Source organism: Emys orbicularis, chromosome 3 (assembly GCF_028017835.1).
Source record: "Emys orbicularis isolate rEmyOrb1 chromosome 3, rEmyOrb1.hap1, whole genome shotgun sequence".
Lineage (NCBI taxonomy): Eukaryota > Metazoa > Chordata > Testudines > Emydidae > Emys > Emys orbicularis.
The window spans coordinates 190504737-190532729 of NC_088685.1; the positions used below are offsets into that span (position 1 = coordinate 190504737).

Sequence of the window (27993 nt, forward strand, 5' to 3'; positions counted from 1 at the left end):
CTTTCACAATATTCATTAACTAAATAGGCCAAGTTTGTTCTACAATGAAAATACCTTCCCAGTTAACACACACGTATTAAAAGGGGCTACCAATTTACGTTTGATGGCAAAAAGAAGTCTCAGCTCTATTTCTGAGTGATAAATGTTTACTATAATTCATAGAAGCAACTAAAACGATGCTTAGGTTGAATGTTGTTAGAGCTCCACCAATTGCTTTACAGAAGAACTACAAGAAAACGTGTTCCATTATCTTTACATCATCATCATCATCAAATGGAGAAATCTGAACCACTCCTTCCTGTGAGGTAAGGATCGAGAGAATTTCTTGAGATAATTTTTCATGCTTATTTTCTGCACATGTATCTGCGATCTTCTTCCAACCTTCCAAGGTACAGACCGTATCATTTAAAATAACTTGTTCCAGTGCATCTGATGAAGAAAAAAATATCATGTAGTGGCACAGTATTTGCCCTCAATCAGTTTCTGCTTTGCTCATATTAAACAAAGAACAGAAAGAGGCATGATCTTAGGGGATAATATGACTACAGATCAATAATTCTTTTTCCAGTTGGATAAATTCTAAGGCCAAGGACCAAATAAAGAGATAACTGATCAAAAATCCATCAGAAAAGTAGTGTTTACTTTATTTATAAAGATTAAAAGCCACCTCCTACCACAGCACTGAAAATCATGTCGGAAACCCCACGACCAGCAGAAAGACTGGAGAATGTGTGGCCCAATTCTGACTTTTATTTATTTATTTATTTATTTTTAAAGTTAATGGATGTTTTGCTCTTGACTTCAGCGGGAGTAGGATAAGGCCATCAGTTGGGAGTAATCATCACTGCAAGGGGAAAAACCAAATGTGCCAAGTTGCCAAATTACATGGCCAAGAAAGGTCCTTAACTCTAGAAGAAAGTACAGGAACTTGCAGCAGACCCTACCAAAAGTGCTAATCTGCACACAGGCCTGAGCAAGGCAGGCTGTAGCAGATGGCAAAAGTAACTTTTTTGATATCAAAGGGAGTACCATGAGTAGTAAGATTTTAATCACTCTCCAGTATAGATTAGGGATAATAGGAGCATCAATGCCAGAATAATTTATGGATTTGGAGTTTGTTTTTTGGAAAGTGTCAACGGACATATGCTACAAAGGGAAAAGATTAACTATGTGTTTTTAAATTAGCTGAATTAAATTTGTTAACACAATTAAATGATTGTGACCTCAATAACTTTGTATTCATTTTATTGTCATTTACAATTGAATTGCTTTGGAACTTCCCAGATACTGCAATGAAAATAGAGAAATGTGACATTTACATAACTTCACTATAAATGTCTGTTAATTACATCTTACTGTACTTACTCTTCTCACCCGTGTTTATTTCCTCTAACAGTTGTAAACCATGCTCTTTGTGATCAGTATCAATGAGTGAGAGGATCGTAGCCCCAATGGATAATAATGCTGGTTTCTCATTCCACTCTTGAGTTAGACAATGAATTAGCTCAATACTAGGACAGTTTTTCAGTAGGAATAAGTAATCATCTGAAAACAAACATCCAGGTCACTATACATTTGTGGGTGTTCACACAAACACACAAGCATGATAACTCCAATTCTGATCTCACTGACCACTAAAAAGAACAGGAGTACGTGTGGCACCTTAGAGACTAACAAATTTATTAGAGCATAAGCTTTCGTGGGCTACAGCCCACTTCTTCACTGACCACTGTAAATCAGGTGAAACTTCAATTAAGTTTGTGTAAAACTAGTATACGTGAGATCAGAACCTGGTCTCATTTATCTGGAAGAAAAGATAAACAGCACAATAATTAAATTCACAGATGATTCTAACTAGGGAAGTGTTGCAAATATCAAAGAAGACAGAAATAATAAGAGATACCTTGAAGTTGTTAGAAATATCGGCAAGAAATAAAATCAGACTGGAAAATGCAACCTAACAGAATAGAGGAATAATAATCTGAAGAAAGATATTAAATGGGAGAGAGATACTTGGAAAGCAGCAATGTTGAAAAGGGGCCTAGGGAATTGCAGAGTGCAAAAGTGATATGAACTTGCATTGCTATACGGCCACAAAGAGAAGCTAATGTGATTTTAGTTTGCTTACACAGAGGCGTCACATCCCAGAACAGTGAAGTGATAGCCCCTCTCTCTATATGGCACTGGTGAGACAGCACCTACATTAGAATGCTGCAACAGTTATAGGCACCACAGCAGCAGATGAAGGTTGACATAATGGAGAGAAATCATTTAAAGAAAAATCACTGAGTGGATGGAGGAAAGGGCATGAGGAAAAAATAAGAGCCAAGTAGCACAATCCCGCAGCATGCTAAACATCTTCAGTATCTACTGCCTTTCCTGCATGACTGGGCCCTAAATATGTACAGTGTGGCTAAATGACTGGACAGGATAGGAATACTGTTTACAACCTCAGATACCTGTCAACTCGGAGGGTGAAATTCTGGCCTCATTAAAGTCAATGATAAAACTTCCAGGGCAAAGAAAAAATATTTAGAGTGGGGCCTAATAGCCTAATTTTGATGGATCTATGATGCTGCTTAAGGTGCGTATCTATTGTTTTTGGAGAATTCACACTGACCAGTCTCAGGTACTATAAACGTTAACTGAGGATGGTATGGTATCTGAGCAAGTACATAATGTTTTCTGAAGTAAGATAGAAGCGTTGACCAGATGGGATTTTTACATTTCTCTAGTCAAGATCTTGGGCCAAGCTGAAAAGAACAACCAAGAGAGTTTAAATAGATAGTTTTGCTCTTTATTGAGGAATAGAATGTGCCCCAGATTCTTATCTGTGTTAGGGCTGCTATTTTGCTGCTCCACTGTCCGAAGCAATCCTAAAGCCACATAGCCACCTGCAAGAGGATCACCCCAGTGCAATGGTTGCTTTGTTGCTGTAGAACTGGTCTAACTGCTCATATACTAGCCACATTCATGACTGTCAGTGTAAGGGACATAGCTGGGGAAAGGGGGCATGACCGGGTCTTCCCTGCAGTTCAGCAATCCTTGACTGCCATGATGGCAGCATGGGGCTATTGCCAGCTAGTGTAAATTAGAACAGCATGTAGTCTGCTCTAACTCACTCCAGGGAACCAGCCCAATACAGCCAGTTTAGGAATGGGGGAATACAAAGGTGCCATGAAGCCACCTTTGCACCTCTCTTTCCCCCACAAGTTGTGTTGTATACCCCTTGGGTGCAGCTGAGAATCAGGATCTATGCATCCAGTATGTGATGTAGTCTTTACGCTGCCTACTTCATTGACTAACATAATTTGAGGGTGCATCTGCAACTTGTTTACAAGGTAATAACTCTGAAGCTAAATGTTCCACACTTCCAATATAAAGAACAATCAATTTAAACTTTCAAATGATGTAATCACTAATACAGAAAATAAATAGACGCCTCAATTTATTTTAGGCCAGTAGCTTAACTTTTTCATTCTGTGGAACAACTTACAAAAAAGAGAGATCCTCTGCTGAACCACATCCCCTTCTATAACCCACTCCTTCACTTTTCACCATTTTTACGATGAAAATACAAAAGGAGCGCTTAAAGATGATAAAGTCATTGCGGAGAAACTAAATGGATTCTTTGCTTCAGTCTTCACGGCTGAGGATGTTAGGGAGATTCCCAAACCTGAGCTGGCTTTTGTAGGTGACAAATCTGAGGAACTGTCACAGATTGAAGTATCACTAGAGGAGGTTTTGGAATTAATTGATAAACTCAACATTAACAAGTCACCGGGACCAGATGGCATTCACCCAAGAGTTCTGAAAGAACTCAAATGTGAAGTTGCGGAACTATTAACTAAGGTTTGTAACCTGTCCTTTAAATCGGCTTCGGTACCCAATGACTGGAAGTTAGCTAATGTAACGCCAATATTTAAAAAGGGCTCTAGGGGTGATCCCGGCAATTACAGACCGGTAAGTCTAACGTCGGTACCGGGCAAATTAGTTGAAACAATAGTAAAGAACAAAATTGTCAGACACATAGAAAAACATAAACTCTTGAGCAATAGTCAACATGGTTTCTGTAAAGGGAAATCGTGTCTTACTACTCTATTAGAGTTCTTTGAAGGGGTCAACAAACATGTGGACAAGGGGGATCCGGTGGACATAGTGTACTTAGATTTCCAGAAAGCCTTTGACAAGGTCCCTCACCAAAGGCTCTTACGTAAATTAAGCTGTCATGGGATAAAAGGGAAGGTCCTTTCATGGATTGAGAACTGGTTAAAGGACAGGGAACAAAGGGTAGGAATTAATGGTAAATTCTCAGAATGGAGAGGGGTAACTAGTGGTGTTCCCCAAGGGTCAGTCCTAGGACCTATCCTATTCAATTTATTCATAAATGATCTGGAGAAAGGGGTAAACAGTGAGGTGGCAAAGTTTGCAGATGATACTAAACTACTCAAGATAGTTAAGACCAAAGCAGATTGTGAAGAACTTCAAAAAGATCTCACAAAACTAAGTGATTGGGCAACAAAATGGCAAATGAAATTTAATGTGGATAAATGTAAAGTAATGCACATTGGAAAAAATAACCCCAACTATACATACAACATGATGGGGGCTAATTTAGCTACAACGAGTCAGGAAAAAGATCTTGGCGTCATCGTGGATAGTTCTCTAAAGATGTCCACGCAGTGTGCAGAGGCGGTCAAAAAAGCAAACAGGATGTTAGGAATCATTAAAAAGGGGATAGAGAATAAGACTGAGAATATATTATTGCCCTTATATAAATCCATGGTTCGCCCACATCTCGAATACTGTGTACAGATGTGGTCTCCTCACCTCAAAAAAGATATTCTAGCACTAGAAAAGGTTCAGAAAAGAGCAACTAAAATGATTAAGGGTTTAGAGAGGGTCCCATATGAGGAAAGATTAAAGAGGCTAGGACTCTTCAGTTTGGAAAAGAGAAGACTAAGGGGGGACATGATAGAGGTATATAAAATCATGAGTGATGTTGAGAAAGTGGATAAGGAAAAGTTATTTACTCATTCCCATAATACAAGAACTAGGGGTCACCAAAAGAAATTAATAGGCAGCAGGTTTAAAACAAATAAAAGGAAGTTCTTCTTCACGCAGCGCACAGTCAACTTGTGGAACTCCTTACCTGAGGAGGTTGTGAAGGCTAGGACTATAACAATGTTTAAAAGGGGACTGGATAAATTCATGGTGGCTAAGTCCATAAATGGCTATTAGCCAGGATGGGTAAGAATGGTGTCCCTAGCCTCTGTTCGTCAGAGGATGGAGATGGATGGCAGGAGAGAGATCACTTGATCATTGCCTGTTAGGTTCACTCCCTCTGGGGCACCTGGCATTGGCCACTGTCGGTAGACAGATACTGGGCTAGATGGACCTTTGGTCTGACCCAGTACGGCCTTTCTTATGTTCTTATGTACAGCATTCACTCTCTCTTCTGAATGTGCCCATAGAACATATTTTGAGGATCAGTGCTTTGCAATATTACACTCTCTTAGGGACATAAATATGGAACAATATGTCATTGCCTGTCAACATCCATGAATGATACTCAACTCAAAAATAAATAGTGAACAGAATTTTATCTATATTCGCCACAATAAATGGGTTTGCTCAAGACAAAAAAGAGGTGGAGCAAATATACATGCATGCCTGATGTTGAAGGAAATCCTATTTTAATTTAAAATACACTGGCAAAATTTTTGACAAGATTAGTGTCATCTTGAGTTTTTGGCAACTGGCAATCTGAACTTGTCCAACCAACATTTTAAAATCTATCAACATTTTCATTAGTTTGCATTCACAAAACAGTATTCTTTGATCTTTCAGAACATATCTTCACTTCTTTCATCACCTTTGTTTTTCCCACCTGTGACGGTGCACCCCTAAGGCTTTATGGAAATATGCTTACAGATGTATATATGACATAACTGGAATATGTTTTACGCTACGCATGCCATGTAACATATCTCTGCAAAGGTTATGATCTACTGAATCTATTCATCCTATTTGTATGCATGTAATCATTTTTGTATTCAAAGTTATGAATATTGGCTATATACTTGCTTGATTTTTAAATAGCCTCAGTAAGGCATTTGGTCAGCTTCTTGAGAAAAGAATATGCAAGTTAAGTGCCCAATCAAGAAGCACTTAACGGACAATGGATCTTGGAAGGCTCCAATCCACATGAGAAGACTACTTGAGGATGGTCAAGGTAGCATGTGAACCATGGCTGCTACCTGTAAGTTCTGAGTCATGCATGGACATGTGACTTCCCCAGGTCACTCCAAGACTCCATCTTGTAGCTGGAATTCTACACAGGGGGAGGGAGGGGTATCCACCCACAAGGGAAAGTCTATTTAAACCCCTGGGAGACCCCTCCATTCTGTCTTCAGCTGGCTCACACCCAAGGATACCTGAAAGAAACTGGAACAAAGGACAGTAACTACAGGGGGTGTGAGTGATTGCTGGACCCAGACTAAAAGGAGACTAGTCTGTAAAAGGAAGCTTACTGGAACACCTCTGAGGGTGAGGTTTTATCTGTATTCAGTTTTCTTAAAGTATTAGGCGTAGACTTGCGTGTTTTATTTAATTTTGCTTGGTAATTCACTTTGTTCTGTCCGTTACTACTTGGAACCACTTAAATCCTACTTTCTGTATTTAATAAAATCACTTTTTACTTATTATTTAACCTAGAGTATGTATTAATACCTGGGGGGGCATCTCTTTTGTAAAGGTAAAAAACAGCAAGTGTACATCTAAATAGGCATGCAACTGCATGCGCTTTCAATACAAAGCTATAAGGAAATGTGATTAAATGAGAGCAGAAACATATGGAGTGAAATCCTGGCTCCACTGGCAAAACCCTTGTTGACTTCACTGGGGCCAGGATTTCACCCCTGTGGGTATAGGACATGATTGTCTAGTTGTGTGTTCAACTGTGTTTTCCATCATAACTGATCAAGTGTCTTCACTTCCAAATGTAGGCCTAATCCTGCTAAAATTTAGGCATATGCTTTGTTTTACTTGTTCTGTGTGTCTAAGTGCTTGAAGAATCAGGACTTCAATCAATGTATTTGGATGCAGAATTAATCTGATTATGGTTTGACAAAAGAGAAAAGTACTTACTTCTAAAATATAGTTATCTAAAATACAGAGCTGTAGTAGTTCTTCAATCTTATACCCATGTTCCTAGCATGAGAGCGGTGAGGATGTTTTCTATAGTTTAACTGCTCAATATTGGCTCCAGCGCAGAGCTTCCAAATTGGAAATGTGCATAATTTGGAAACATTAAAAAAAGATTCTAGAAGTCCCACCTGAGATGGGTAGTGGTTATGGGTTGATCTATTACATCTAACTAAATCTTAAAAGAATAATTATTACAGCTAAATTATTTTTTCTTCTCCAAAGTTACAAGCTGCAACAGACACCCCTACTCACAGGGACTCTGACGTCAGGGATGTTGCTATAAAAATATACACCATTATCTATTTATAAAAGATAATGAAATGCTACATAATGTGTGTCTATAAATGTATAGACACATATATACACACATACATAAAAAGTTGGGAAGAATAGCAAGAGAAAGCAAGAAATAAAATACTTAATGAGAAATGTGAATAATAACTAGTAGAGAAATCCAAAAATAAATTAAAGGGGTTAGTGAATTAAAACACTCCTAGTTTGGCCAATATTCCTTAGGCTTTAAAAGACCTTGAAGTTGCAGGTCTGCTATGCAATGACAATGCCAGATGCAGTCAGACAGCTTTTAAACATGATTCTTTTGGAGACAACAGAATCTAATACACTGGTGTCAAAAGAAACAAACGATGGATATTTTAAGGATTTTAGCCCATCAGATAAAAACCTCAGGACATTTTCATGTCAAACTAGACAGAGGAACTCACTCACGACATTCTATGTCAAGTTTGGCGAGAAGGGCTTTGCCAAGACAGAGGCTGGGCATGCTTAACGGTCAGAATCTGCTTTATAGACATCTTCTCAGAGGGCCTGATTCCACACTGCAGTGCAGCTTGTGTACAGAGTGTAAAATGGTGCCATTATGATTTGCCAGGGTTTTATAACCACTTTGCACAGGTGCAAATGACCCTAAGAACTCATTAGGCAGTCATCTCAGTTTCCATTATCATATTTAAAGAATTTCTTTGCAGCCTCTAGTTATCAGATTAATGAATCTATGCTAAAACTACAGATAGGCCAAACTAGCCTCTTAGATTTTGAAACTTTAGGCTATGGAGTCCTCTACCAATCTCACATTAGTCTCTATGGCAGATCAATCGGGAGCTACTGAAGCTCGATTCTCTGAAGAAATTCCTTATTTCCAACTGAACTAGTCACGTTAGTTGCTTTTAGGGTAACATTTCTAGTTATTTATATTATTTACATATGCAGTGGCATGTTAAGAGCCAAATACTGCTTCCATTAGACTCAATGAGAACAGAATTGGATTTTTCGTGTGAATTTAAAATGTATCATTTAAAACTTTAGTTCAAAATGTCACCATGATAAGATTTAATTTTTAAACCTGAAATAAACATTTGGTAGAAAAATGATGAAAGACAATATAATAAATGCTCTGTCATTTACCTAAAGTGAGCTGTTTGAATTGCTGTATATAATCCATTGCTCCACAAATTTGGCCCTGTTTACACAAGCACAGAGCAGCTTTCTTGTGCACGCCACACTGACTGTAGGCAATCTGAGCCAAAGCCAAGCACTTGGACTTGTTGAATGGATCCACCTCCCCATAGTCATAAATCACATCCCCTGCTGCCTCACAAAACGTCAGCCTGAAGAAAACAAGGTAATAAAACAAACCAGATAGTTATTAGTGTGTTTTCATAACTCTGGAGCACTTCAGAATCAGGTACAGTAGAACTGGATTGTGTGTGAAAATACCAGACTGACTGCTCCCCTTCAGCTCTTGTGCCCCTCTGTCATTGTGCCCCACTCTGCTTTTGAATTAGGTTGTTTCCTCCTTCCCCTTCCACATGCTTGGGCCACAGCAGGCAGAGATCTAAGAGCACAGAACAGACTGCCTCTTCACCAATGCCTGGTGCCATGTTAGCCATTGGTGGCTGGAACGGGCAACTGCAGCCCTTGCAGCTCTCCTGTATTTGTGTGATTCCAGTTGGAGTGCAGGGATGTGTATGGGGAAGGGAAATGGATAGAGACCTCTTTAATATTTTTAATGAAATAAATTCTACTGGGAATTGTGTGATTATGGGAAACTTAACTTCCCAGATACAGATTGAAGGACAAGTGCTACTAATAATAGTAGGGCCCAGATTTTCCGGGATGTGATAGCTGACAGATTTCTTCACCAAATAGTTGCTGAACCAACAAGAGGTGATGCCATTTTAGATTTGGTATTGATGAGTAGTGAGGACCTCATAGAAGAATTGGTTGTAAAGGACAACCGTGGTTTGAGTGATCATGAGCTAATTCAGTTTAAACTAAATGGAAGGATAAATAAAAACGGATCTGCATTCTTCCCATTTATATTGGTATTTGATGTTTCCAGCTCTCATGCCCACACCTTTGAAAAGCTCTGCTAATGCAAACCCAGTTTATTTGTTGGCAAAGGCCGTATTTGAATATCTTCCTTTTCCCAAGGCTGTAATGCCCATCTCTTAGCCAGAAATATGAACCAAGTAAGACTCTCATGATTGTCTCTGATGGTGTAATTCAATTGTCAGATGTGCATGTGCAACACCCACTGGAGTTAATAGGAACTGTACACATATCTCTGAAGAAGAATGTGGCCCCAAGGAAGCAACTGTCTTCCTTTCTTCTAGAGGTCCCAAAATTTTATTAATTTCATTGGCAATGGGACTCATGTGATGAATCCCTCCCTCCCCGCAAAAAAGCAAAGAGACTGAAGCATAAAGATGAACAAAAGAAAAACTGGGAAGTGAATGCACTATTCAATACAAAGAAATATATAAACATACTTTCACAATATTCATTAACTAAATAGGCCAAGTTTGTTGTACAATTCCAGTTGGGGTGCAGGGATGTGTATGGGAAAGGGAAATGTGTGTTATGCCCACTTTGTGACACCTGGCAAGTCAGGCAAAGAGTCTGCTGCTGTTGAGTTGGGAACCTACTCAGTGCATTCTGTGGGGTAGACACATAAGAACCTCAGAGGATACTCAGTGCAGCTGGCATGAAGGAACTGTGTGGGGCTAGAGCAAGTTCAGTGCAGACAAAATGTCTGGAGATTTCAGATGCTTATAACTTGGCCAAATTTGGACGGACTGCCTCAGGGGCAGGAAAAAACACCTCCCTGACTCCAATGCTACTCTGACAAATTTCAAGTTCATACTCCAACTTGGAGTTCAGGCTCCAGAACTCTTCAAAGAAATGTTGAGAAGAATTTTTTTTTAACATTGGCAAAACAACCTACTTTTCTCTAATATCATTCTCAGAAATGGTTTTGTTTAAACTTTGCAAAGAAATTCAGACTGAGGCAGACATCTGGCATGGAAAATTTCAGCCTGAATAGGTAAAGCTTTGCAAAGTAGAAGCAATTGAAAATGGGCTCTTATGATGGAAAGTGTTAGGCACCCTTAACTTTGGTGTCACTACCAGCTCTGCCTACAATTCAAGTAATTTTAGAATTTTTTAATATTTGTAGAGTTGCATTCTAAAGTCATAATAAAGCACTTCAGAGTGTGCATCAGGCTGAGACATCTTTACTAACTTTATAGTTTTGGCAAAAGGATGTAGGTTTCCTGTCCTCCTGCATATACAAGGCCTGGCTTGACATTTCAACATGACAACATAATTTCCAGTGTCCTATTGATTTAGCAATGACTATAATTCTAGTGATAAAATATGCAATAATGGCTCTTTTGGAAAGATTACTGCATGTGGTAGGATAAGCCATAAAGAGAAATGCCCCATATGTCAGAATTCTAATTAGATTAATGCCATGCTGAACAGTGGAAATCTCCCAAACTGTTCTTGTGGGATTTCCACTATTTTAAGACTGGATCTGGAAAAATAGGTTCCTTCCGGTTTAGGATTTGATCCAAGAGCAAAATTGCAGAGGCACTTTTAGTTCTGGAGATTCAAATTTGAATACTTCAACCCCCACAAATGAAATCCAGGGAGTGGAGGATAGCTTTGAGTTTCCAGTTCAGATGTCTCTTGAAGTAACTGTCCTAAATACTGTATAGATACGGCCAGGGCCGGCTTTAGGAACTGCGGGGCCTGATTCGAATACCAGCGGCGGTCTGGGTCTTCGGCGGCACTTTGGTGGCGGGGGGTCCTTCACTCGCTCCGGGTCTTCCGCGGCACTGAAGGACCCCCCGCCGTCGAAATGCCGCCGAAGACCCGGAGCGAGTGAAGAACCCCCCCACCGCTGAAGTGCTGCCGAAGACCCGGACGGTCGCCGGATGAGTAAAAAAAATTAAAAAGGCGCCTAAGGCGCAGGGCCCTCTTAGGCGCAGGACCCGATTCCGGGGAATTGGGGGAATTGGCCTAAAGCCGGCCCTGGATACTACTGTTATTATAGAAACAGACACATATAAGAGTAAAACCAAAACTTCTAGCTTTTCCAATAACTGCAGATTTCTAATGTTTAAAAAATGGTACCAGAACAAAAAACGGTCTCACAATCTGATTTTCACATAACTTTTTACTACAGTAAAAAGGGCCTGAAACAAAATTTTGGTCTACAGCGATCTAACAAGGCTGATATCTTAAATTAAATGTTGCATTCTGCAAAAATAGCTTTTCATGCTGTTCATTTGTCTTGGTGTATACCACGGTGAATTTAATAAATGGCATCAAAGGAATGTATCTGTGAGATTGCCATTTTGTGATATTGTGATTGCATGGTTCTAATTCACAAGAAAAGGAGAGTGATTTTTTTTTTTTTTTTTAAAGCGGAAAGGCCTGATCACTAAGGAAAAGCATGAATGCAACTTTCACAGGGGAAGGGCACATACCCATATGAATCCAAGTACACTACAGGCCTGCTTACCTTTGCTGTGTGACCCAGTGCATAACGAGATTTAACTGTTTTTCAAACAATGCACATTTGATTGCTTCCAGAGTCATGGCTGCACACAGAGGGTGTTTAACTGCAGCACTTGAGCTTATGAGGGCCTCAAAATATCTCAGCAAAGGTAGAATCCTCCCTTTAACAGCACCAAGAGCTAGAAGGAGGGAAAGGAAAGTCACTGAGCAAAAATTTTGGAAAATAGCATTTTAAGTTTTCCAATAGGTTTTTTTGTTTGTTTGTTTGTTTGTTGTTGGTTTTGTTTTTTTTGCTTTGCTGATGTCCTCAGAATCCCCTGGACAAATTCCAACTAAAGGCTCAATCCTGCAAGATGCTGAGCCCCCTCTGCTGCCATGCTAGTCAATGAAAGTTGAGGCTGCTCAGTACAGAAGATGGTGGCACATCACATGATTGGGCATTATCTGTGGACACCTAAAGGCAAATTTTCATAGCAAAATGTGTGGATTTAAACCACTGAGTCTAAATGGAGTTGCCTAGTGAAATGCCTGCATATGACTTTGAAAATACACCTATAGAACTTTCTGCAGAGGATGTCGGTTTTATAGTTAACAGTAAAGGCAACTTTAACCCAGTTTCCTTGCTTTGATCCTTCTTTTATGATTGATATATTATTATTTATTATTTGCATTGCAATAGCACCTGACCACCACTCTCAAGAGAAGGAGACAGGTAGTGGTGGTCGGGGACTCCCTCCTAACGGGGACTGAGTCATCTATCTGCTGTCCCAACTGGGAAAACCGAGAAGTGTGCTGCTTGCCAGGAGCTAGGATTCATGATGTGATGGAGAGACTGCCGAGACTCATCAAGCCCTCGGCTCGCTACCCCTTCCTGCTTCTCCATGTGGGCACCAATGATACTGCCAAGAATGACCTTGAGCAGATCACTGCAGACTGTGTGGCTCTGGGAAGAAGGAAAAAGGAGTTTGAGGCACAAGTGGTGTTCTCGTCCATCCTCCCTGTGGAAGGAAAAGGCCCTGGTAGAGACCATTGAATCGTGGAAGTCAACAAATGGCTATGCAGGTGGTGTCAGAGAGAAGGCTGTGGATTCCTTGACCATGGGATGGTGTTCCAAGAAGAAGGATTGCTAGGCAGAGATGGGCTCCACCTAACGAAGAGAAGGAAGAGCATCTTCGCAAGCAGGCGGGCTAACCTAGTGCGGAGGGCTTTAAACTAGGTTCACCGGGGGAAGGAGACCAAAGCCCTGAGGTAAGTGGGGAAATGGGTTACCGGGAGGAAGCACGAGCAGGAGAGCGCAAGAGGGAAGGACTCCTGTCTCATACTGAGAAAGTGGGACGATCAGCGAGTTATCTTAAGTGCCTATTCACAAATGCAAGAAGCCTGGGAAACAAGCAGGGAGAACTGGAAGTCCTGGCACAGTCAAAGAATTATGATGTGATTGGAATAACAGAGACTTGGTGGGATAACTCACATGATTAGAGTACGGTCATGGATGGATATAAACTGTTCAGGAAGGACAGACAGGGCAGAAAAGGTGGGGGAGTTGCATTGTATGTAAGAGAGCAGTATGACTGCTCAGAGCTCCAGTTTGAAACTGCAGAAAAACCTGAGAGTCTCTGGATTAAGTTTAGAAGCGTGAGCAACAAGGGTGATGTCGTGGTGGGAGTCTGGTGGTCTACCAGACCAGGGGGATGAGGTGGACGAGGCTTTCTTCCAGCAACTAGCAGAAGTTACTAGATCGCAGGCCCTGGTTCTCAAGGGAGACTTTAATCACCCTGATATCTGCTGGGAGAGCAATACAGCGGTGCACAGAGAATCTAGGAAGTTTTTGGAAAGTGTAGGGGACAATTTCCTGGTGCAAGTGCTGGAGGAACCAACTAGGGGCAGAGCTCTTCTAGACCTGCTGCTCACAAACAGGGCAGAATTAGTAGGGGAAGCAAAAGTGGATGGGAACCTGGGAGGCAGTGACCATGAGATGGTCGAGTTCAGGATCCTGACACAAGGAAGAAAGGAGAGCAGCAGAATACGGACCCTGGACTTCAGAAAAGCAGACTTTGACTCCCTCAGGGAACTGATGGGCAGGATCCCCTGGGAGAATAACATGAGCGGGAAAGGAGTCCAGGAGAGTTGGCTGTATTTTAAAGAATCCTTATTGAGGTTGCAGGAAAAATCATCCCGATGTGTAGAAAGAATAGTAAATATGGCAGGCGACCAGGTTGGCTTAACAATGTAATCCTTGCTGATCTTAAATGCAAAAAAGAAGCTTACAAGAAGTGGAAGATTGGACAAATGACCAGGGAGGAGTATAAAAATATTGCTCAGGCATGCAGGAGTGAAATCAGGAAGGCCAAATCACACTTGGAATTGCAGCTAGCAAGAGATATTAAGAGTAACAAGAAGGGTTTCTTCAGGTATGTTAGCAGCAAGAAGAAAGTGAAGGAAAGTGTGGGCCTCTTACTGAATGAGGTAGGCAACCAAGTCACAAAGGATGTGGAAAAAGCTAATGTACTCAATGATTTTTTTGCCTCTGTCTTCACGAACAAGGTCAGCTCCCAGACTGCTGCACTGGGCAGCACAGTATGGGGAGAAGGTGACCAGCCCTCTGTGGAGAAAGAAGTGGTTGGGGACTATTTAGAAAAACTGGATGAGCACAAGTCCATGGGACCAGCTGCACTGCATCCGAGGGTGCTAAAGGAGTTGGCGGATGTGATTGCAGAGCCATTGGCCATTATCTTTGAAAACTCATGGCAACTGGGGGAGGTCCCAGATGACTGGAAAAAGGCTAATGTAGTGCCCATCTTTAAAAAAGGGAAGGAGGAGGATCCGGGGAACTACAGGCCAGTCAGCCTCACCTCAGTCCCTGGAAAAATCATGGAGCAGGTCCTCAAGGAATCAATTCTGAAGCACTTAGAGGAGAGGAAAGTGATCAGGAATAGTCAGCATGGATTCACCAAGGGCAAGTCATGCCTGACTAACCTAATTGCCTTCTATGAGGAGATAACTGGGTCTGTGGATGAGGGGAAAGCTGTGTATGTGTTATTCCTTGACTTTAGCAAAGCTTTTGATACGGACTCCCACAGTATTCTTGCCAGCAAGTTAAAGAAGTATGGGCTGGATGAATGGACTATAAGGTGGATAGAAAGCTGGCTAGATCATCGGACTCAACGGGTATTGATCAACGGCTCCATGTCTAGTTGGCAGCCCATTTCAAGCGGAGTGCCCCAAGGGTCGGTCCTGAGGCCGGTTTTGTTCAATATCTTCATTAATGATCTGGAGGATGGCGTGGACTGCACTCTCAACAAATTTGCAGATGACACTAAACTGGGAGGAGTGGTAGATACGCTGGAGGATAGGGATAGGATAAAGAGGGACCTAGACAAATTAGAGGATTGGGCCAAAAGAAACCTGATGAGGTTCAACAAGGACAAGTGCAGAGTCCTGCACTTAGGACGGAAGAATCCCATTCACTGTTACAGACTAGGGACCGAATGGCTAGGAAGCAGTTCTGCAGAAAAGGACCTAGGGGTTACAGTGGACGAGAAGCTGGATGTGAGTCAACAGTGTGCCCTTGTTGCCAAGAAGGCTAATGGCATTTTGGGCTGTATAAGTAGGGGCATTGCCAGCAGATGGAGGGACGTGATCATTCCCCTCTATTCGACATTGGTGAGGCCTCATCTGTGTGTCCAGTTTTGGGCCCCACACTACAAGAAGGATGTGGAAAAATTGGAAAGAGTCCAGCGGAGGGCAACAAAAATGATTAGGGGGCTGGAGCACATGACTTATGAGGAGAGACTGAGGGAACTGGGATTGTTTAGTCTGCAGAAGAGAAGAATGAGGGGGGATTTGATAGCTGCTTTCAACTACCTGAAAGGGGGTTCCAAAGAGGATGGATCTAGACTGTTCTCAGTGGTACCCCAGATGACAGAACAAGGAGTAATGGTCTCAAGTTGCAGTGGGGGAGGTTTAGGTTGGATATTAGGAAAAACTTTTTCACTAGGAGGGTGGTGAAGCACTAGAATGGGTTACCTAGGGAGGTGGTGGAATCTCCTTCCTTAGAGGTTTTTAAGGTCAGGCTTGACAAAGCCCTGGCTGGGATCATTTAGTTGGGATTTGGTCCTGCTTTGAGCAGGGAGTTGGACTAGATGACCTCCTGAGGTCCCTTCCAACCCTGATATTCTATGACCTGGGCTCAGAGACCTTGTGCCATGCATTTTTTAATCGCAGCATACCCTTAGGTTGTTTTTATTTTTACTTTGAAGTGTTAAATGTAAAATCCAAACACACATAAGTAATTCACATTTGTCCCTTCAAGGCTTCTTTCAACATGAGTAATAGAGGTAGATTCTCAGCAGGCGTAAGTCAGTATCGCACTATTTGAATCAATAGTGATGTCAATTTACACCAGCTGAGAATCTGACCAACAGTATTTCCATCTAAATTCCATACCCTTAAATTTCATCATGGTTTCTTCATTGCGGAGAATTCCTCTAGGACAGTTGGCAGCATAAACTGCTGCAGCCTCATACTGACCATATGAAAATAATTCATTGAATCTAGGACAGATGAAGGAAAAGACAATGTAATATAGCACTGACACAAAAACAAAAAAGAAATGATCAGTTGATGATGTGGTGAACTAGCCAAGGAAGGAATTCCAGAAAGCCTAGAATCAAATGTCAAAGACATGGGCAATACCACAGCTTTAATACAAAGAATATTTTAAAATATCTAGTCCTTCTGTATGAAAAAAAATCTTGTGACAACAAGTGGCAGTCCTGAGTGGTTCTCAGTTCCCCAAATTACTTTTTCCCCTCACCTTCATCTTTTAGTATTATTTTGGTACACATCATCAGTATAGGCACTACACACTGGATCGTAGAATGCTGACCACTGCCTAGCAACTTACACAGTGTCCACAATGGTGTTCAGGAAGTGGATCATCAATGGAAAGCTGACCAAAAGACAGGAGGCTTGACAAGGCATTTAAATGAGGAAATCAGGTTGCACAGCACACAACACCAGTTGCGCAAGAGGGTGCCCCAGAAAGTTGTCTACATCCGCATTAACTATTCAATGGTGAGATTCTGCCTGTATTCTGCTCAGCCTCTGCATGGGCTCCTGGGGGAGGGAGGGTGCAAGAAGCTTCCCCTTTGTGCTAAGAATGGCTGTTGGATAGTGTCATCCCTGATCCCCCTCAGTGCTGCTAGCAGGCAGGGAGGACAGGGAAAGCTGGTGCCGTGGTTTCCACACTGGCTTTTATCGCCAGCTGGGCACGGAGGACAGAGTACAGTGCACTTGCTCAAAGGGTGGCCAAGTTGCTACTATGGCATGTGCTCCCAGCCAGAATTCCTCCTCAGGGCTCCATCAACCACATGGTCTCTCTGCATTCCCTCCCAGTGTATCTGAGGGCAGTAGGGGTGCAAGCTTGTCCCAGATTACTCCGTTAAGGGAAACCACATCTAGACTATAATAATGATAGCCTATGATTAACCCCCTGAAATGTCCCTACTAAAACTGGCAATGCCTCTATTACCATTCACCTCCTGATTGTGTCAATTAGGTTTTCTCCTAAAAGCCTAACTTGCCGCACTGCTGTTGGATTAACAAATATTGATCTCCAGAAAGAAACTGTTGCAGTTAGATTTCAATGAATGTTATATTTAAGATGCTGATTTGGGAGGGACTGGTTTAATGGAATATGGCCTTTCAGCTCACGGATCAAACTAAGGCCAAATCCAATCTAGGTTGGTAGTACCTGGTAGCTGTTACCATGTAATGGCTGTTCAGTGGACTGTGTGAAATGAATTTATGATCTCATTCCACTTCTTAGTTGCAAGAGTTTTAAAGATATTTAGGCACCTAAAGAGGAAGACAGGCGCTCAGTGGGATTTTTAAAAGCACCTAGCTCTCAACAGGCACCTAGTGCTTTTGAAAATCGTACTAGGTACTTATCAGCATCTTTAGGAAAAACTCTAGACCAAGGTAATCGCCTCAGAGGTGTTCATATCACCAAAAAAACCCCACCTCCACTGCTAGTACCTTTGCTGGCAGTTTCAGCAAAGAGGCCAAGGATGGAATGGGCCATAAAGTTCAAACTACCCTTTCTGCCCCAAAAGTGATCTTCCAGGACAGGGTTGAAGCACATGAGTAGAGCAGTGTGGAAAAGCTGCTTTTGCTGCATCTGGTCTATGGATAACCAACTGATGTAGGTCAGAAGGGCTGTCAGGCTAGCAAGCACATTGTACAAACACCAGAAATTCACAAAAAGAAGAAAAGAGTGCTCTTTTTACAAAATCCTAATTTGCCCTGGAGTACTGCATTAAACATGATATATTATCCAAACTTTGTAATGCTGTAAACTGCTTACACAGAGTAGAATATAAGAGTTGCATTCTATTTACCTTTCAATATATTCAAGCAAATCTTCAGCCTCTTTACTCTTGCTGGGGTCATGTTCAAATATATGAGAGATGCTAAAGGCAGCAGCAGCTGAAAGTTAGACACATCAATGGGAGGTAAATGTGTTATTATTTCAATAGAGAAAACCAGCATTAACACTGCAAGAGTACAAAAAGAGAATAGATTTTGATCCATAGAAATGTGTCTTTCAAGAAAGATGGGTTTAAAGTTTTAGCCAGGCTCTTTTGCATTAGCAAGCAGGAAAGGGACCTTATATAAACTAATGCATTTTTCATGCGTTGACAAGACTGAAGAAGTCTCCCATAATTGGAAATGTAATTAGGAAACAATTTCAATCAGGCCAGGTAAATTCTAGAACAAAGTTGCCCTGTCTGTGTCCCCAGACACATACTCTAAGGCTGTCAGAGATTAGGAATGAGAGGTGACACCCTAAGGACCAAATTCTACTCACTGAAACATTCTACAGTTCCACCTGAAACCAATGCAGCTGCACAGAATGTCAGTCAGGGCAGAATTTGGCTCTTAGCTCTGGGACAAGGGTGGAGACCACACTTTAAACTCCAACTAGCAGCGAACAACAGACATAGGGACAGATTCTGATTTCAGTTACACCCATGTAATTCCACTGAATTCAGTGCATAGATTTACAGGGCTGTAAATGGGAGCAGAATTTGACCCACAATCTAAAAGCCCATTAGAAGGGGCAGAGTGGAGGAACATAAGAGGTATGTTCCCCGATCTGTCTAACAATACAAGTTGAGAGCAACAAGTAAGATTCAATTTGATGCCAAGCGTGCCACTGCACTCTACTCATGCAGCACCTGAGATGATCTTGACAGTTTTGGGAGTGTGCTTAATGCTCATAGAAAGGTTGAACATGTCAGAAGGCCTAAGGCAATCGGCTGGAAAACATTTTAAAGATCCTTCGCCATCTCTACTTCACTTGCCTAAATAACCTGGATGATTTGAAGTACTAGCAGCAGGAGACCTCTGTGACTCTGGAAAAAAGGGTGAGGGATTTGGATAGCACATGAGAGGTGGAGATTGTACAAACCACCTCTGGACACCTCACCTTCATCTTAACTGTAGTAAAACATCATAGACCAAAGTCATCCCTGTATAACTCTGGTGAATATTTTTCTATACCTTTATCAGATTTCTGGGAAAAAATCTTATTTTCCTAAATGCTGGACACATGCATCACCCTGCATGGGGGAAATGGATGACCCAAGATCATTAGGGATAGGACTTTCAAAGGGACCTAAAGGAATTAGGGGCCCCAACTTCCACTGACTCTAAATGGGATTTGGACACTTAATTCTTTCATGCCCCTTTGAAAATCTCAGTACACATTTAAAAAAGAAAAATACAAATTCATAGGCCAGATTCTCAGCTAGTATAAGATTGCATGGCCCCATTGATATCAATGGAAATAGACTAATTTACATCAGCTGAGAATCTGGTCCCATATTTTCCATGCTTCATAATATTGTCCTTCTATTTGTATTGGTTTTACCTTTTACAACTTCCTTCTTTTCCATGACTTGAGAGAGTAGTTCTTGCAAGGAGGTGCTCTTGTCAGATTTTGCCCAGGCAGACACAGCATTTGCAACCAATGTAATTCTATTATAACTATAAACAGTCAAAGAGGGAATCGAACATTTCGTTAGGATCAGTGTAACTCCTCAGTAGTTCCCTACAAAGTTCCCTATGAAGGATCAAGTTCAAGCTAACGCTTAACTTCAAGGTTCTATAAAGCTCGACCTCTGCCCACATCTCTTCTCATTCTAATCCCTCCCTCCCTCCCTTCCACCCAACTGCTTCCCTTGTATCTTTCTCCTACTTTCATCTTTGTGCTTTCCTCTTTGCTGCCCATTACACATGGGAGTCCTTGTCTGTCCTAATGTAAAAGGTACTGTCTCCTTTCAAAGGGTTTCAAAATGCACTTCTTCCAAGCATCATTAATCCACCAAACACAGGAAGGCTGCCATATTTATGTCATTAAAAGCCTTATACTGATTTGTATTGAATGCATCTTCAAATCACCATCATACTATGAGCCAGATGTTCAGATCCCAGCAAGCTGCACTCAATTTATTGAAGACATCTTTCATCTCCCACAATCTAGGAAGTGATGGGGGGAGTGCGGGACAAAACTGCCCCTAGTGTAATTTAAAGCAGTCTAAGGACTACTCTAGTTTATACCAGTTAGAGCGGTCCCCTCAGTGCCACTTTGCCAGCAGAGGATCTTCATCACCTGTCACCTGCCATCCAAGTATTCCCCATACATCAGGGAAATCCCTGGCTGCCCACTTGAGGCAGCTCTTTATCTCCTTTGTGCTGCTGGAGCAATGAACAGAGCAGGGGGCCAGGACCTGACCCTACATTACTACACTGCATTCTTTGTCTGTTGACTATAAGCTCTTAGGGGCAAGGAATGTCTTCCCATGAATTTTGCAAAGTACTGAGCACAATTAATACTGATATTGTTAATACCTCTATAACAATTAATAACGTACCAAAGCTAAATCTATGTGACAGAACACTGTAGAGAATATCCCCAACATAAAAACAAGATATGCTGTAGGATGAACACTTGTACCTAAGTCTCAGTTTCTCATTCACTGCCTCTGCCTTATCTCGTAGTTCCAATGAGTGCTTGAGTTCCTGCTCTAGGCCAGCCTTGTTCTCCAGAGGAATGTATTTTGATATCGTGTCTGCTTTCAGTTCCTGCACTCTCCCTTCTAGCTGAGCAAGGTGTCTAGAAAGAGCATCTAAGCTGAGAGATTCTTTTACAGTCAGACCTGTTGAAGAAGGAAATGTCTTTAATGAGCTCTTAATTGTGATAAACCCACAAGGTGTATACAGAAACTGTGAGACATGTAATTTGCTAGGGTTCTCTAGTCTGAAAATCAACACTGAATAAAAGGAAGATGACAGTCTTAAAGACAAGATCTGAACTTTGCAGCTCAGACATAATCCAAGTTTCCCTTTACTTTAGAGCCCATCTCTATTAATAAGTGGGGGGGGAAATGTATAGAAGGTGATAAAAGTTTAGAGTTCAATAATATTCCAGAGCTGTAATTGAATCTGTTAGTTTTTGGTGTAATGTTCCAGCAGTGAGGACTTAGAAACAAATGTACAAATGCCTTTGTTATGTACTATACATGTACACCTAGCTATTTAGATTCCATTTGTTAAGTATTGACCAAACATTACTGGCCAGATTGTGACCATCTTCTAAGCAATGTGAGAGAAAGATGGGAGGAGCCTTCTCCCCTGGCACTGCCACACACGAGTTGGTCACAATCAACCCTTGTGCTCAGTGGGAGAATTCATCTCTGCTCTACAACCCCTTCATGCTGGCCTGGCCGCACTGACTCCAAATGGGACACAGAACAGATGTAAGCTCCCCATCCTAAGAAACCCCCCCAGTGCAAGAGGGTCTGTGCAGCAGCCCGAGTTGGCTCTGCAACCCCTTGCAGAAGGCCCTGCCACAATGAACATCCTAATGTAGGCTTGGGACAGACACAGGAATAGAAGCGGGGGAAGGAGTGGTTTTGAGGTTTTCCTGTGCTCTAGTGATTCTGCACTCCTGCAATTGCCAATAGGGTCTATTGCAGCAGTGACAAGTTAGATCAGACGTCAGGGATGCCCCAGGTTGCACAAATGGGCTCCAGAATCAAGGAGGCACAAGTTCTGTAACAGTCAGCATGCTCCCCATGACTACCAAAGAGCTCTGGAAGGCATTATGCCTCCCTGAAGCATGCATCCTTCCAGAGCTTCCACTGGGTCAGCAAGGCTCCATACCACCCAAACATGGGCTAGTGCCTTACAGGGTCATTGCAGCCCTCTGTGTATGTGGCTTCTCTTTAGTTAAGGGCAAAGCTTTAATCCAAAAGAAAGATTTATACGATTTGAAGAGAAACCAGATTACCTAACAAAATATTGGTCTTTACCTGGTATAGGCTTAGCAGGGTTTATCTTTTTTCTTGGAGTCAAAGCTTCTGTAGAGGGCACTTTCTTAATATTTCTTATTTTCAATATCAGATTTTGAATTCGAGCAGAATTTCTCTCGATAACTTTTATCCTGCAACAAAGAAAAGAAGTCTCCATTTTCTTTTCTACATTTTAGAATCCTAGATCATCAGGGCGTGCTATACTAAGCTTGTCACAATACTATTCTGTCATTCTCAGTTATTTGTGTTCCCTAACATGCCATATTAATTCTATTTGATTCTGTTTGTGGCTAGGCAGCATTTCTCAAATGTGGCCACCAGGGGCTTTTCTTGTGGCTACACCCTCCTGGGCTGTGATGGTGGGGGTGAGTGGCAAAATAGCAGCCTCTCCCCTTCCCTGTTGCTCCTGGATGCCCCACCTTGGTGTTGATTGCTGGGGCTGCCAGCAGGGATTGGGCTCTGCCCCCCCTGGAAACACCTGGGGCACAACGCTGGAGGATCAGGCAGCCAGTGAATTCCCCAACTTCTGGGGGCAGTGGGGCTCAGTCTTTGGGCTTCAGCCCTGGGGTGGCAGGGCAGCAGGTTCTGGCAGAGGGACTTTGGGCTCCAGCCCTGGGCTCTGACTATGAGGCGGTAGACCCCAGGCTCCAGCCCCTCGCTGCCTCTCCCAGCCCCCCATTCAGGGCTTAATTTGTCCCCAGGCTTGGCAGGGCCGAATAAGTCTGCTGTGAAAAAGTGATACTGGCTTTTTTGTTAATAGTCTGTTGTGAAAAGTGATTTCTAGCTAGCAATAAATAAATAATGTTTTGGACATATCTATCTGCATATTTATTTGTTTTTCCTAAAGCTAATTAAGTATTTTAGGGAAAAGTGTGAGAGCGGCCGCTAGCAAGAGTTGGTGGCCGTACTCTAACACCACCAAAAAATTTGTCCTGAGAACCCCTGGGGTAGAGGCATGCACCTTCTGATAATCTTATCACATACATGCAACTACATGACACCAGTAAAGTATAGGACAGTAAAGAAAGCCACATAGTAGACTGAGGGAAAGTGAGTAATTCTTCCTCTGTTTTATACTTCTCAAATTAAACAAAGTATCCTAATACAATACATTTTGACAATGAACTTTCACTTTGAAGTTATGCTGTCTTTATTTTACAAGTGGCGAAACAGCATATGTTTAACTCAAGTGCCTGATTCTGCAGTACTTATGCAGGCCAAATCTCCATTGACTTCAGTGGGAGTTTTAACTGCAGAAGAATTGCAGAATCAGGCCTGGAAATACAAAAATCTAAATTGGGACTTCCACCTAATGGATAATAAAATAATAAAACTAGTTTTTAAAAATCACAACTGTGATAAACTAGCTACATTTAAAATGATTTACACATCAGAGTTAGTATCACACATGTTGCTTTACACAATATATTAGAAGTGGCCTTACTTGTCTTCAAGTTGGATTGTTCTTTTTCTATAATATATTAGAGTTGTAGGCTCAGATGCCAGAACTTTCAATTTTCCATGAAGATAAAATGCATTCCTTTGGCCCTTTTTTATTGCTTCAATAAATGCATCATACTCCTGTTTGACTGAAGTCAGAATGTTCTTGTACACAGTAACATGCTCTATTATCTGTGAAGACATGTTTTGCCATTTGAAATGCGATATATTGATGTGGTTAATGGAACACCCCTCCAGACTCCCTGCAAACCTCCAAACAGCACAACAGTCAGAGTAAATAGAAACAATTGGACACAATATAGATGCTCCCCGACTTATGCAAGCGTTCCGTTCCGGAATGCCTTGTGTAAGTCCAATTTTGCATAAGTTGGGAACGTATACCCAACAATTACGCCAAAAAAAAAAAAGCTTATGGATTTGCGTAAATTGAGTTTGCGTAACCCGGGGAGTGTCTGTATACACTTCAAACAGCAGCACTGTGCTAATGCATGAGAAGCAGAACATAAAACTGACAGCCTGTTTTCATCGCCCAAGCTGATGAAAGTGCACAAACTATAAATGGTGACAAATGAACTCCATACTTCTTTCAGTTTAAATAATCTCTGATATTATTAAAGTTAAGGGATAGTTTTCAGGACATTCTTTATGCAGCTAGAAGAACCACTTTTCAGCAACATGAGACACTTTCTCCAATAGGTACTAAGCCTGATGCCTTCAGAGCACTTACGGCTCTGGAAAGGCTAAGGAGGAAGGGACCAGGCCAGGCCAATGTTTTTTTAAATAGCATAAAGCATTAGATCAAACTCACAATTTGGGGGGCTGATCCTGCAGCCCTTACTCATGCATGCAAAGGATGCAAAACTGATTTTACATGCATGTAAAAAGTAGCTATGAAGAAGTCCCAGTTTTGATTCCTGTACATTACATCTCTCTTGGCAGCTGAAAAAAGCAAAGCACAAATGGGTAGATAGAAAGATTAACCTAAATAATCTATACAGAAGCTTTTTGAGGAAAAGAAAACTATTTAAATAAAAAAATGCCCATTTTTAAAAAAAAAAATTTAAAAATCATTGGTTTTTATTCACCCTGGTATTTGGGGACTTGCTGTAGATTTTTTTTTTTTTTAAATCTTCAGTCTATATAACTAACTGACATTTTTCAAACTAGTAAATTCATTGTATAGGTCTCTAGAAGTGTGATTGGATGATAATTGATTCAATTTGGAATGACATAAGACAAGTTTTATGAATTGTCAAAAAGCAGGGTGCATAAATGTCAATGATTTTTTTTTTAAATAAAAAAATCAGATAGTTTTTATTTAAATTGGATTTTTTAAATCAATTTGATTTAAATCAAATCCACCCTGATTTCATTGTATATTTTCTATTCACAGTGAAAAAATGAACCGAGGGATGATGCTGAAATTGGAAAACCTGGTCCAGTTACATTGTGCTTGCAAACAGCTGCATAGTCTTTCTTACAGGAAAATTCACAGAACACAGTGAAAGCCTCTGCGGTCATCCACATACCCTGTGCGGCCAGTTCAGCTGCACCCACAGCTCTGGCAAACAGACACATTCATCAGTGTTGCGCTTTCACAATATAGGCTTTTAGCTACAAAGGAGGTAATGAACAAGTTCCAACAACTACTTTATCCCATCTGAAAGTACAAAGAGCAAAAAAAGCGATTTTTGAGCATTTTCATTATATAAATAGAAACTTTGTTAGTGATGAATTTACTGTGTATAAGATTGTTACTCCACTGTATAGAGAATTTAATTTAGATTTACAAGACATATTAATATATACGTAGATGTAGTGGAGCTCTCTCCCAAACATTCATTTGAAGTTTTTTAAATCCAAATGTTGCAACTCCAAAAATCTGAAAGAAAAACTGACTATAAACAAAAGTGAAAATGATTTTCATTGTTCAAAATGAGATGCAAAAAAACAGTAAAAATGCCACTAAGTGATTTTTTAAATATTCACTATTTTAACAGTTCTTTCAGTAATTTGTTTGTAATGTAGGCAAAGAAATTTGTTTGCAACTTACAATTTTTGTTTTCATTGGCCCTTTAAATAGTTTTTGATTTTTTTTTTTAAATCATTGATTTTTATCCACCCTGCTCCCATCCTCTTCCCTCAGTGATACCCCTTGGGCCAACGGCAAGGAAGGATGTGGTATAGAAGCCACTATAAAGGCTCTATAGCGTAGCAAGATCATACAATGTAATCCATGCACAATTGCAGTCTATGCTGGTTTTAGTGCAGCTCTGAAATACCAGAGCAGCACAAAACTGCCCTAATATGGGGGAGAATCTGGCCTTGTAGCACTGTCTCCATAGGCATACCCTTTCACCCCTAAACCCGCTATTTCCAGGTCAGAGATGAAGTACATTGGTGAGGAAGCTTAAACTGCTGCTTCCAGTGCTGTACCTGTCTTGGGGATGAAAACAGGTATTCAGTCTTCAGGGCTGTCAAGCCAAACTCTTGTGTGCACTAAGACCCAGCTTCTCAAAGGTATTTAGAATCCTAACTTCCATTGATTTAATTGACGAGGCCAAATACCTTTGAGGTTTTTGATCTAAAGCAGGGGTAGGCAACCTATGGCACGCATGCCAAAGGCGGCACGTGAGCTGATTTTCAGTAGCACTCACACTGCCCGGGTCCCAGCCACCAGTCCGAGGGGGAGCTCTGCATTTTAATTTAATTTTAAATGAAGCTTCTTAAACATTTTAAAAACCTTATTTACTTTACATACAACAATAGTTTAGTTATATATTATAGACTTATAGAAAGAGACCTTCTAAAAATGTTAAAATGCATTACTGGCATGCGAAACCTTAAATTAGAGTGAATAAATGAAGACTTGGCACACCACTTCTGAAAGGTTGCCGACCCCTGATCTAAAGTCTCATTTAAAAAAAATGACACAACACTTTCTGTTTGTCAGTGCATCTAAGATTGACAGCCCTTTCCACTGCTTGTTTACAAAGAAAATATTTTCCTATGGTGCTTTGTTACCTTGTCAAAAACATTACTGTATATAATGTAATACTCCTCAGCTGGTCCTTGTTCTGTACAACCCACTTTTTCAATTTCTGTAATGATGTATCCTTGTATACTGTCTAAAAATTTCTTATCACAGTCAGGAACAATGGGAGGGAGAACTGAATGTCTGCTCACTCCAATATTATGGGTGTACATGGTTGAAAAGCAACACTTTCATTTCTTATAGAAAATTTAAGCCCAATTCCCTCTTTTCTTCAACAGAAGTAAATGCTTCAGTCAAAACCTAAACAAAAAGATAAGACTGTTAAAATAATGTAGTATAAATGCGACACCAACTCATATTCATGTGTCAAGTGGTGCCATTCTTCATCTATTCTGGCTCTTTATTAATGCTTACCATCAAATATTTCATTATTAAAAAAGACAAGATTTTCTTACTATTTCCACATAAACTATTACATCTCGTGAACATCTGTTCTAGGTTTCTTTCCTATGTACTTTGTACCATTTCCCTACCATCACTTCCAAATCTAGCCATTTTTCACTGCATCTGGCACTCAGGGGTGATACTAATCAGAGGGCAGTTGTGGAAGTCATCTCTATTTTGCTACAAAAGACCCAGAGTCTGCAAGTTGCTCCACACTGGTGGCTCTCCACACCCGTGGAGCCCCAGTGGCTTCTGACAACATGTGTCTGTCCAACTAGAGTAGTCTGCATGGTTGAGGTCTACATGTGGAGTGGTGGGAGGAAAGAGGGCACTGGAGAAAGTAAGCCTCTTCTGAATTTATACATTAACTTTACTTGACCAAACAAACAAATCAAGTGAAGCAATGAGTAAAAGAACACATTATCCAAGTAGTCTGCGGCCTGGTCTACACTGGGGGGAATCAATCTACGGTAAGTTACACAGTTTCAGCTATGTGAATAAGGTAGCTGAAGTCGATGTACTTAGATCTACTTCACTGCGGTAAGTCGATGGCTGATGCTCTCCCGTTGACTCTGCCTGCGCCTCTCGCCCTGGTGGAGTACCGGAGTTGACAGGAGAGTGCTTGGCAGTCGATTTATTGCGTCTAGACTAGACGTGATAAATCGACCCCCGCTGCCCGAC

The 27993-nt window shown here is 41.2% G+C and overlaps 1 protein-coding gene across 1 annotated transcript; it reads right to left on the reverse strand.

Moving 5' to 3' along the window:
- Nucleotides 1–128: 128 nt before the first annotated feature.
- CLHC1 (clathrin heavy chain linker domain containing 1) lies at nucleotides 129–27846 on the reverse strand. Its single transcript, XM_065400893.1, has 11 exons — nucleotides 26898–27846; nucleotides 23857–24044; nucleotides 22413–22543; nucleotides 21056–21257; nucleotides 19970–20085; nucleotides 18435–18522; nucleotides 16480–16586; nucleotides 12038–12212; nucleotides 8632–8834; nucleotides 1366–1545; nucleotides 129–429 (listed from the first exon to the last, which is right to left on the reverse strand). The coding sequence occupies exons 1-11, from the start codon at nucleotides 27078–27080 to the stop codon at nucleotides 227–229; spliced, it is 1776 nt and encodes a 591-aa protein (XP_065256965.1). The 5' UTR covers nucleotides 27081–27846; the 3' UTR covers nucleotides 129–226.
- Nucleotides 27847–27993: the final 147 nt, after the last annotated feature.